This window comes from Drosophila santomea, chromosome 3L, assembly GCF_016746245.2.
Source record: "Drosophila santomea strain STO CAGO 1482 chromosome 3L, Prin_Dsan_1.1, whole genome shotgun sequence".
Taxonomy (NCBI): domain Eukaryota; kingdom Metazoa; phylum Arthropoda; class Insecta; order Diptera; family Drosophilidae; genus Drosophila; species Drosophila santomea.
This window is the reverse complement of record NC_053018.2, coordinates 8,447,254-8,458,994: the sequence shown is the minus strand read 5'-3', so window position 1 is coordinate 8,458,994 and position 11,741 is coordinate 8,447,254. Positions and strand designations below refer to the sequence as shown.

The 11,741-nt window shown below is 45.7% G+C and overlaps 3 protein-coding genes across 4 annotated transcripts in view; 2 read left to right on the top strand and 1 right to left on the bottom strand.

Moving 5' to 3' along the window:
* Nucleotides 1-11,741, bottom strand: part of LOC120448068 (signal peptide, CUB and EGF-like domain-containing protein 3) — a 114,217-nt gene that overhangs the window by 31,169 nt on the left and 71,307 nt on the right. The window contains exon 1 of one of the 2 annotated variants that reach the window (XM_039629835.1): nt 6,010-6,050. The exons of the other annotated variant lie outside the window; for it this stretch is intronic. The gene's annotated coding sequence lies outside the window, so the exon portion shown is untranslated. Of the gene's footprint in view, nt 1-6,009; nt 6,051-11,741 lie in introns of those variants that run through there. 2 annotated transcript variants of the gene reach the window in all.
* LOC120448064 lies at nt 474-4,989 on the top strand. The gene is given in 2 exon segments (XM_039629829.2): nt 474-4,378; nt 4,380-4,989. Coding segments are annotated over 2 exon segments (4,098 nt in total). The 5' UTR covers nt 474-737; the 3' UTR covers nt 4,837-4,989.
* On the top strand, nt 7,025-11,685 carry LOC120448063 (tonsoku-like protein). The gene is made up of 5 exons (XM_039629828.2): nt 7,025-7,410; nt 7,472-7,643; nt 7,698-10,211; nt 10,267-10,442; nt 10,509-11,685. The coding sequence occupies exons 1-5, from the start codon at nt 7,140-7,142 to the stop codon at nt 11,591-11,593; spliced, it is 4,218 nt and encodes a 1,405-aa protein (XP_039485762.1). The 5' UTR covers nt 7,025-7,139; the 3' UTR covers nt 11,594-11,685.

Sequence of the window (11,741 nt, the reverse complement as noted above, 5' to 3'; positions counted from 1 at the left end):
ACATATATTTCACTAGGCGGATAAACAAAGACGATCCAAGGTGTTTGCATTACAATGCGATTGAGACACTATCTATGGGGTGGGGTCACCAACTCGGGAATTGATTGACAGCGGCAAATAGTGCCTGTCGATCTCTTGATTGAGTCTTACGAGGCGATTATAAACGCGTGAAAAACGCTTGCGACTCGCCAATCGGCCGTCCCATAAATACGGGTATTGTGAATTAATGAGGAGCTAATGGAGAACTTTCTAACCAATTTTTATGGCTGATTCGATAATTTTGTGGCCATTTCGCACTTCCAATCTTTTGGGTTCTTGAGTGGCCGAGAACCTTAATTTTTTTTCGCTGTGACCGTCGTAGTAATTATGCAATAGCCACAACCAGTTTGTCTCGCTCGACAGTCGACAGTCGACGTCGTCGTCATATTCAAATTGACTTTGGGCTGAAGATGCTACCGCCGCTGATTTTAGTCGTCAACGAAACGTGCAAACGCACACAGCCAGCAGGAAATCGAACAAACAAAAAAAAACAAAATAATTTAAATCGCGAAAATAAAAACCCATATACACGCGTGCAAAATCAAAAGCCATATACACGCGTGCAAAATCGCTGTAAGAATTTGAAATTTGAAATTTGAATTTCAAATGACCTAAGGATCTTGCTCCACTTTTTTGTGTGTGTTTTGTGTTCTATAAAAGAGTGATAGCAGCGGGTTCGCGTGTCAGAACAGATCAAGATGCTGAGGTGGCCAGTGGTTTGCCTGCTGCTCCCGCTTTTGGCCACGGCCAAGATCTTCGATCGCTGTGAGTTGGCCCATTTGCTGCAGCACCGTTTTGGTCTGCCTGCCGCCCAAGTGGCCACCTTGGTGTGCATTGCCCAGCATTCGAGTGACTTCAATACGGCTGCCTTTGGCGGTGGCGCAGGATTGGGCGGTGGTTCCCATGGTCTCTTCCAGATCAGCGATGTCTACTGGTGCTCGCCGCCGGGTCAAGGAAAGGGTTGTGGCCTGAGTTGTTCGAGTTTGCGCGACGATGACATTGCCGACGATGTCCTGTGTGTGCGGAAGATCTATGCGGAGCATCAGAGGATCAGTGGCGATGGTTTCACCGCCTGGCAGGCTTACGGCGCTTACTGCCGCCAGGATGCCAGTGCATATGTGGCAGGATGTGGAGGTCCTGGCAGCACCGCCCTTTCCGTAGCTGCAACCTACCAGAAACCGCAACAGGTTCAGGTCCACAGCTATCCAGTGCAGCAATACCATCAGGTGACTCAAGTGCAGACGCAGGGAAAAATCTACAGTCGCTGCGAATTGGCCCAGGAACTGTATTACCAACACAAGCTGCCCATGCCGCAGATTCCCACCTGGGTTTGCATAGCCCAGCATGAATCCTCCTTCAACACAGCTGCCGTGGGTCGCCTGAATGCGGATGGCAGTGCGGACCATGGCCTCTTCCAGATCAGCGATCTTTTCTGGTGCACCCACGACCAGAGGGCGGGAAAGGGATGCCATGCCACGTGCAATCAGTTCCTGGACTCCAGCATAGCCGATGATGTGCAGTGCATTCGACGGATACACCAGGAGCACACTCAGATCTCGGGCGATGGCTTCAATGCCTGGACTGTGTACAAGAGGAACTGCCTAAATCAGCACTACGAACAGGTTGCGGCCTGTTTTGCCAAGCCACCGGCTCATCAGCCTCAGCATCATCCAAATGCCATTGCAGGAGGTCCTGTGAAGTCGAAGGTCAGCTATGCCTATCAATATGGCCAGGTTCAAGTGCATCAGACTCCAGTTCCTCCTCTTGTAAATCAATATTATCGTCCGCCGCAGCCGACGCCCGTTGCGAGTTACCAAACGAATGGGGCTGCCTATTCGGGCAATCCCTTTCTGCGACCACGCCCAGTTAATCCTCCCAGACAGCATCCCAATGCCATTGGCATACTCCTTAAAAACCAATCCCCTGCCAGCCCCTTCTATATTCACAAACAGCAAACACAGTATCAACCACAATATCAGACACACTTACAAACACACTATCAACGCACGGGTAAAGTTTACAATCGCTGCGAGTTAGCCCAAGAGTTGTATTTCTCACACAAGTTTCCCATGCAGGATTTGGCCACCTGGGTGTGCATCGTCGAGCATGAATCCTCATTCAATACGGCAGCTGTGGGTCGTCTGAATGCGGATGGGAGTGCGGATCACGGGCTCTTCCAGATCAGCGATCTCTATTGGTGCACACACAATGATGGTGGCGGCAAGGGATGTCACATCGACTGCAATCGCCTGCTGGACTCGGACATCACGGATGATGTCAAGTGCGTGAGGACCATCCACGAGGAGCACACCAGAATTTCAGGTGATGGATTCACCGCCTGGACTGTCTACAATGGACACTGCGGACAAAAAACTAGAGCCGATATTGCCAGCTGCTTTGATGGTAAAGATTTGCCCGCGGAAGTCGCGAAACCATCGAAGGGTAACGAGCTGGTTAAGAAGACATCTCCACCTCGAAAGGCAAAAATCTACAATCGCTGTGAGCTGGCCAAGGAACTGTACCATAGACATAAGATGCCCATGAGGGAGATTCCCACTTGGGTGTGCATAGCCGAACATGAATCCTCTTTTAATACAGCAGCTGTGGGAAAACTGAACTCGGATGGCAGTGAGGATCACGGCCTGTTTCAAATCAGCGACATTTACTGGTGCACCCACGATCAGACAAGTGGTAAGGCCTGTCACATTGAATGCGATCGTTTGCTGGATTCAGATATAACCGACGATGTCCAGTGTATACGCACCATCCACGAAGAACACACACGACTCTCAGGAGATGGCTTCAATGCCTGGACTGTCTACAATGGACATTGCAGAAATCAAAACTTGGCCCAATTGAGTGACTGCTTCGATGGAAATGAGATTTCAGAGGCGGATAAGACCAGTCATTATGGTGAAAGGCCCCAGGTTAAGCCTAATCAGTCAGTGCCACAGAAACCACAACACAAGATAGCAACTAGTCAGGAATATGCTGGTAATCCCTTTTTGCAAAACCTTCAAGCTGCCAAGACACCTCAGCCCACCTTGAATACCAATAAACTTACGAATAAAGTATCAGCTCCCAAGGAGCAAAACACAAATAAACTATATGCCACCAATCCATTTTTCAATAGTCAACTCCAGAACAAGCCATCTCCCATCATAGGAGCATCTGTTTATTCTACCCAAAAACCAAACTATGATCGCAATCCCTTCCTGAAAGCACCTGTTTCAGTAACGCCATCTGTTAAGCCTTCACATGCTTCACAAGAAGCCAAGCCCCATGACAGTATATCCTATGCCCAAAACCCATTCCTCAGTCTACTTGGCAGACCAATTGTACCTGCTCAAGCATCCATCATCCGCCAGCCCAAGCCTCAGCCCAAGCCCTCGAGCCCATCTAAGACCACTCAGCTGGTGAACAGACCCTACGTCAGCAGCGACAGCTTCCGCAATGAGGTGATTAAATTTACGGCCACTTCTGCAGCGGTGGCAACAACAGCAAGCCTTACAAAGCAATCTGTAACAACAACCACTCGGAAACCTCTGCCAGCGACCACAAAAAAACCTGTCTCAACTACGTCCAAAACAACGAGCTTGCCGATATGGTCATGGCAAACTTCTACGACCGCTAAGCCCACAATAACAGAAAGTGGTAATCACCATACAACATCAACCACTCGATCGGTGATAACCAATAAGCCGAATACTCGTCCAACCATTGCAGCAGTTTCACGCGCTACTACTCGAGCAACTACCCGGTCAACTAGTGGGCCAGTAAGCACATCTCAACCAGGGATCTACCTAAACACACCCCCAACAACTCGTCCGACCATTCGATCTATTACCTCAACAACACGTTCCAGTACCTTCCCTGTATTTACGACTCGTTCAAAAACTCGCCCAATATCTACGACTCGTACAACTACTCGCCCAACTACTCGGCCAACTACTCGTGCAACTACTCGCCCAACTACTCGTCTAACTACTCGCCCAACTACCCGCCCAACTACTCGTCCAACTACTCGTTCAACTACTCTCCCAACTACTCGCCCAACTACTCGCCCAACTACTCGTCTAACTGCTCGCCCAACTACCCGCCCAACTACTCGTCCAACTACTCGTTCAACTACTCGTTCACCTACTCGCCCAACTATTCGTCCAACCACACGACCAACTACTTGGCCTTCCACAACAATTCGACCACTTACATCCACTCAATATATTCCAACAACCCACCAATCTGTAATAACACAAAACACAAACCGAAACGCAGCAATATATTTAACAACGAATCATACAATTTCGACAACTAGTTCAACAACTAAGTCTCCATATCACTGTCTCCATAAATAAGCCTACCACACGCTCAACTACAAGCACAACGATTCGTTACTCAACAACAACTCGTCAACCGCCCGCAACAAAATCCACCACTCGTTATTCAGCTATAACGGCATCTACCACTCGCCAAGGAAGTACCACACCAAGGCCATACTTATTTACCTCAACAACGAAAACGAGTGTCACCACTAAGGATCCATTTGATCATCCGTTTTTCCAAAAATTCAAGGCTAAGTTTGAGAAAACTGCAACAGCCCAAAATCAAAAAGCTTCCACGACATTAGCTGTTAATCAAAATCAAACTACCACTAGTCCATATTATGCAAAATATCAGGAAAACAAGGCTAAAACAGGAGAAAAAGCAGTTTTTTCTTACGACTTTGGGCAAAAGAGAAACACTACCAGTAGGTCAAGAAGTGCCTTTGATGTATACCTGAACTGGAACAAAAATTAATGGCATTTCCATTAGTGTGACACTTTTGAGACTTGTATATACATATGCGTTATTGATCGATGTAACCAGCACTATGCTAAACATAATGACAGAATACTCATGCATTATTAATCCATAAGCCTTATAAATAGGATTTAGATAATAAAATAAAAATAAAATCCATGCAAATGCCAAATTTACGAACATTAATTCAATTTCAGAGACTGGTTGGCGGGCAAAGCTGGCAACGTGCCGAATGTCGCCAAGTGCGATTGGATCGTGTTCATAAACAGCTTTGATTAATTTGCTAAACCAGGTTTGGGACGAGTCTTGTTAGCACAAAAACCGAGGGATCACAGCCACAAAGCCGAAAAATACGTGTTTTGAATTCTTCGACTTATTTGATAAATATATAATAATTTAAGTCGATCTATTTTGCAGAGTCGAAATTAAAACGCCTTAAAGTATGCAATATTTTGTAGTCTTATATCTTCGAATTGCGAAGTTTTCATGCAGAAACTTTTTTTTGACACCCACCAATCGGTTAATGATTCCATTACTTGTATATTGTTTCGAATTGATTTCATGTAAGTCTATATAGAAAATTTTTCGCTTTAATTATAAACACATTCTAACATTTTGACAATGGAGTTTTTACAGTGCACTGCAGTGTAATCAAAACAGAAATGTATTATATTTATTTGATAACCACATTTCACCGAAAAACAAAAAAACCTAAAAGCTAGTAAAATGCTATCACCAAATCTTAACGCCTTGATTTGGCTTATCAGCCTCTTTCTGCTTTTAAAGGAAATTCCAAATTTCAAAGAGAGTAATAAAAAAATTGTAGCTTGAAAGTTACAAAAAAAATTGTTTTGCGAAATTCCGATTTAGTTCCTCTGAATAAATCTTTAATCTTTAAATTTATATATGTATAAACACAATGTTAAAAGGCTAATTTTGGTTCAACTAATGAAAACCAGAAAACCAGAAATGAAGCGTTCTAGTCTAAGTTTGGAATAAATAGCTGTCGAATTTAGAATTGAATATTACCTCTTTTGATGGTGGGTTATTAATAATTCCTTTTTAGCGCGATTCAATTAGAAAACTTATACATTACATATAATAATTTTTTCATCTTAAAAGGCCTAATTTTTCCTTTTTCACCATGAACTTAGGACATTTTGTACGTACCGAGTGTTGACTTCGCAAACTCACAGCTCACAGTAGACTGCTCACAAAAATGAACTAGAAATAAAATAAACATAAAGTAGGGGTCGACATACGCTTTAAGTGCCTTAATTAAAACCAAACAAGGGAGATCGCTACAGTCGAGTTCCCCGATTATCTGATACCCTTTACTTCAGTTAGTAAAAGTGCGAAGGAGAAATATCCAAACTGACAGTTTTTGGCGGCTTGTGGGCGTCAGAGCGGGTGACACAAAGAGATTATTTGAAAATCGAGAGAAGTTTACAAGTTTACAGTTTGTGGGCGTTAAGTTGGGCGTGGCAAAACGTTTTTCTGCAGATCGATAGAAATTTCCAAGACTAATAAAACAAATAATGATAACATTTTATAAATGTCTCTGGTGTCTGCATGCCTAATCTTAACCTTCTAGCCTTTGGTTGTTCCTGAGATCTCGACGTTCATACGGACGGACAGACAGACGGACAGAAGTACGGATTGATCCTGATCAAGAATTATATAGTCGGAAACACTTATTTTTGCCTGTTACATACTTTTTAACAAATGTAGTATACCCTTTTACTCTACGAGTAACGTGTATAAAACCGAATCAATTTCCGCTTAGCTCTTCAGTTTCAAGTTCGGCTGGGAACCCGAAGCTAAAAAAAACATATGTGGTATATACATATGTACATATGTACATACATATGTTTGTTCTTATGCTTTATATGTATATAGGTACATATGTCGCTTTTATATACATACATATATCCTTATAAGGCTTGCCAACTTTGATTTAGGATTACAAATATGTGATTTAAATAATGTTGGCTCGTAAGTGATTAATAGACAACATTCGAAAGAAATATGTATTATATTTAAACTTCAAAACAAGAAAACACATAAACAATACGCATTATACGCTACGGCGAATATTTCAAAACTATAGTCTTCTTTTATGTTATCGATTGAGTAAAATAATCGTTGGCCCTATCGATCTCTGCGGGCATCGATAGTATCGAATTGTTAGTACCCATTTTATCAGCTCTAGTTCCCGCCGATCGCAAAATAAACTGTTTGGAATGTTGTGAAATTTATTGTTTATTCCCGCCCTCGTCCCTTTGTGTTTGTGCTGTTTAATGGAAGAGAAGCGCTATCTGAAGCGCAAGGAAAAGGCGCGCAGCGATGGCAATCGAGATCAGGTGGCAGTCAGTTGCAACCAGCTGGGCGACTTCTACAATCAGCAGGGCAAATACACCGATGCGGTCAGGGAATATGTCCAGGAGGCCCAGATATACGCCTCCATGGGCAAGGAGCTGGAGACGGGCAAGGCCAAGAGGATGGTGGGCGAGATGTACACCCTGCTGTGCGACTACGATGCAGCCAAGGATCACATCAACGATTACCTGAGTAAGTTGTTGGTATCACAGGAATAGAGCCCCTTGTATATCACCTGTATCCGTATCCACAGAGATTGCCAAACGCTTGAAGAACCAGGTGGAGGAGCAGCGAGCCTACGCCACTTTGGGACGTGTGCATCTTCTCCATGGCCAGAGTCTGGCAGACACTTCCGCTTCCGGGTCAATGGAGCAACTTAAGCTGGCCGAGAAGAACTTCCTGCGCAGCCTCCTGCTAATCAAAGAGTAGGTTGCCATCATTATGACGAAGAGATAGGCTTGCCTAACACAATTTTCCAGACTTTCAGGTCAGATTTCGAAGCTGGAGCAGCTGGATATGCAAGCTCGCTGCTACCTGAACATCGGCGTGGTGAAGGAGCACATGGAAGCTTTCCAAGAGTCCATCGACTACATCGACAAAGCCATAAAGATCAGCAAAACACATGAATTGTGGGACCTGACCCATTTGTGCTACATTTCGATGAGCTTGCTCTACAATTGCAAAAAGAACGACGCAACGGCGGCACTTCGATTTTGCAATATGGCATTGGAGGTGGCGAAGCGGTTGCCAAACAAGGTTAAGAAGATCTGCGAGACGCTAATCACCAAAGCAGAGATTCTTATCAAGGCGGGAGACTTTGCCAGCGCCAAGCACATACTCACCAAGGCTTACAAGAAAAACACGCCGGATGAGAACGATCGTGGGAATATTGAGAAGCAGCTAAGGATCGTGGTCAAGGTCTGCCAGACGCTAGATGAACTGGTCCTTACGAGTTCCGTAGACTACGCCAAGTTGAAGAGCCTGTACGAGAAACTGGGCGACGGTTGCTGTCATCTAATGAACTACGAGAAAGCTCTGACCTATTACCAAAAAATGTTGGAAAACGCTGAACTCAATCATGAAAGTGGCAAGAGCCTGGTGCCCATCTATGTGAGTCTCTATCAGACGTATCGAGACAACGGGCAGTTGGACAAGGCCTTGGAGTACCTGTGGAAAGAGTTCGAGTTAAACCAGGATACTCCCTCAGAGGCGTTCACCACTCTCTGTACGATTGCCGAGATATGCGAGCAACAGTCACATCCTTTTTGGACTGTGCACGATGTATACCAAAAGGCTCTGCGGATAGCCGATAAGACTGGGAGCTCCTCCGACAAGCTGGTAAAGATTGCTATGGTGAGAATGAGGAGGCTAATGCTGAAGCATAATATGCAAGTTCTTGTTGAAAATCTGGAGACGGATGCTACAGCCAAAGGCATTGATTTGGATCAGGAAGAAAGCGTGGGCGACGATGATGAAGATTCTGACGGCGGAGGCACTGCCGTACAGCAAAACACTCCCGACTGGGACGACGATTTCGACCTGGCCACCCTCACCGACTCGGATGCCAGTGATCTGGATGAGACTGAGAAACCACGTCCACAGAGAACCACACGCGGTAATAGAACCCTCGTCATTAAGAAGAACAACAAGGGCGAGACGCAGCTGCATCAGGCGTGTATATCAGGCAATCTGGAACTGGTGAGACGTCTAATCGACCAGGGACACACAGTCAATGTGCGAGATCACGCTGGATGGCTGCCATTGCACGAGGCATGCAACCATGGTTTCCGGGAGATTGTGGAGCTGCTCTTGGACAAGGGAGCCGCATCTGCCATTAACGACAAGGGCGGGACCAGTTGTGACGGAATTACTCCTCTTTTCGACGCCTGCTCCAATGGGTTTTTGGATGTGGCTGAACTCCTGCTGGACCGTGGAGCGGATGCCACTGTACGAACAGACTACAATGAGACCTGCATTGCTGGGCTGGACAAGTGGCGGCAGGGAGCGCAGCTGGTAGATGGCGAACAGGCACAGTATGCCCAACTTCGAGAGCGACTACTTCGCACGCTTTCCAAGGTGGGCATCTGCAGTGATAAGAATGCCCGTCCTCTAACCAACGCCAATGCAAAAAGAATAAGTAGGGAAGAGCGTGGCAGCCTTTCAGAGGAAGAGGATGAAGAAGAGGCTCTTCACGAGAGCAATAGAAGATCTTTAAGTCACAACCGTTCAGGAAGTGAGTATGGAGCCAAGAAATCCAGCAGCTCAACCCAACCAAGTGCCAGCAAGGAATACCGAAGTGTTATGGCGCAGCTAAAAAGACCCAACCGCTCCAACGATGATCCTCCCAGCACCAGCACTTTTAGCAAGCACAAACGGAATGCCTTCCTAAGCGAAGATGAGGTGGATGCGGATAACTGGCTAATTGATGATGTGGGTCCGGAACGCAAACGCAAGCGTATTAACTCTGGAGATTTAAGTAGGCGTACCTCTAAGGAGAACTTTCAAGACTCCGCCTTGTCGTTGCCGGCAAACTGGGACGATGATCTGCTGCAGGCCACTCCGGAGACGGAATACTCGCAGCGTCAGAAGCAAATGCGTAAACTTACCCTCTCCCGTTCCTCCAGCATGAGCAGCAACCATAGCAGTTCGGCTGCGTCAAGTAGGAAAAAGCATCAAGCCACTCTGTTGGATAGTGGTTTCAGTCGCTTCCGGAGCGAAAGTCCTTTGGGCAGTGAGTCCTCGCAGGATGGCACCACCTCGGTGATCAGCGTGCGCACCATTGAACCCGACTCCACCACAGGCACCATTCAAGTGCTCATCTCACCGGCAAAATCGTCGCCCATTAAGGTGCAAACTACTCCTGTTATTGCCACAACTGTGTCATTTAAAGTCAAAATCCAGGATGAGCTGTTGCTAGTGCCTATCGAACGGAAAAAACTTCAGGATATTAATATTCGTTGGCTTGCTGAGGAAGCAGGAAGGCGTTATAACAAGTTAGTAATGCATATACATCTCCTAATGCAAATTTATTTCAATAATAATTTGCAGGCTGACGGGCTTAACTCCTCTCCTACGGCTCAAGACTGCCGATGGATTTGCCTATGAGGAAACCGATGCGGTTAGTGTAGCCCTTGAGCAAAACATGCTAATGGCAACTATTCTGGACTGGAAAATATCACCGCTTTCACAGCGATATGAAGAGATGTGCCTTCAAGTGCAGAAGGGTACGAATACATTGCCCTGTCTATTTTTTTTCTATTCCTCGAGTACTAATAGAAATTTCTTTGCAGCTGTGGACAACAAAGTCAAGGTGTTGTTGGAGCGTTCGCAAAGCACTAATATGCTAGAGCTCTCAGGCTTATGGATGCGGGCTGAAAAAACCGAACCCATATTTAAAGCACTTCTCCATCAAGCTCGTCTCACCGTTTTGGATCTATCGCGCAACTTTATTGGCAACGAGGGATGTCAGCAGTTAGCAAAGTCACTGCCCACATTGCTTCAGCTCAAGGCACTGCGATTGGAATGCAATGCGATTGGATCCCATGGATTGGAGGCTTTGCTGTGCGGTCATGGCTTGGATAAGCTGGAGCTCTTGGAAGAGCTAAACTTAAATCAGAACCCATTGGGCAATGCCAGCGTTAGGATTCTTAGCAGATATTGTGCCAGCGCCGCTGGTCAAGCTTTGACTTCTCTTCAAATTGCCCAATGTGAACTGACGGAACTGCAGGATTTTGACCTGGGATTCAATAAGTTGACGCGATTTGATATCAGCTTTAATCAACTCACCCAGCAGAGCGTGCGTCGGCTAACGGATCAGCTTAATAGTTGCCGGCTGGAGCAATTGAATCTCAGTTATGTGCGTTGGCCCCTGGACGAGGCCAGTGGATTTGCTTTGGGCGAACGCCTTGTTGCTCTCTTCGAAGGTGGCACCTGCGAACGATTTGTCCGAGTGGAGCTCGCTGGCTGCGGCTTGAGCGATGCTCATATGTACAATATTAGCCAGCATTTGGCCAAAGCCAAGCAACTACAGTGGTTGGATATCAGTGATAATAGCAATTTAAGTGGAACTACTCTTGGATACATATTAGATGAACTACCTCAATTACGCGGTCTGTTGGCCGTTAATTGTACCAAACTTCTGGATGACATTCGCCTTCAAAAGCTCGAACAACTGAAGCAGCTGCCCAGGCGCTTAGAATTAACAGTTGATGAGCAAGTGTTCTCCATGCCAGGAGCCTTGGAAACACTTCAGTCCATTTGGCAGCTGCAGTTTGGAGACAAGGCCAAAATGCTGACGACATCGAGTAGCCGGAAAAGTGGAAGACGGTACAAAGGTCTACTTAAACTACTCGCTGATGGAAGCGATGCGGAATAGTAAAGTCTCATCATGTGTAAACCATTTCATTCTGTTGTATGTCCCAGAGCACTTTTTTATTGTTTGACAATTAAATAGCAAATCTAAGTACACCTCTTATCGTTCAGTTGATAGCAGAACAGAACAACGATTTCTTGAACCTAAGTAG

Coding starts and splice junctions, on each gene's coding strand:
- LOC120448063 (XM_039629828.2), top strand. CDS start 7,140: ATGGAAGAGAAGCGCTATCTGAAGCGCAAGGAAAAGGCGCGCAGCGAT. Junction 7,411..7,471: donor TCACATCAACGATTACCTGA/GTAAGTTGTTGG, acceptor CCGTATCCACAG/AGATTGCCAAACGCTTGAAG. Junction 10,212..10,266: donor GCAGGAAGGCGTTATAACAA/GTTAGTAATGCA, acceptor AATAATTTGCAG/GCTGACGGGCTTAACTCCTC.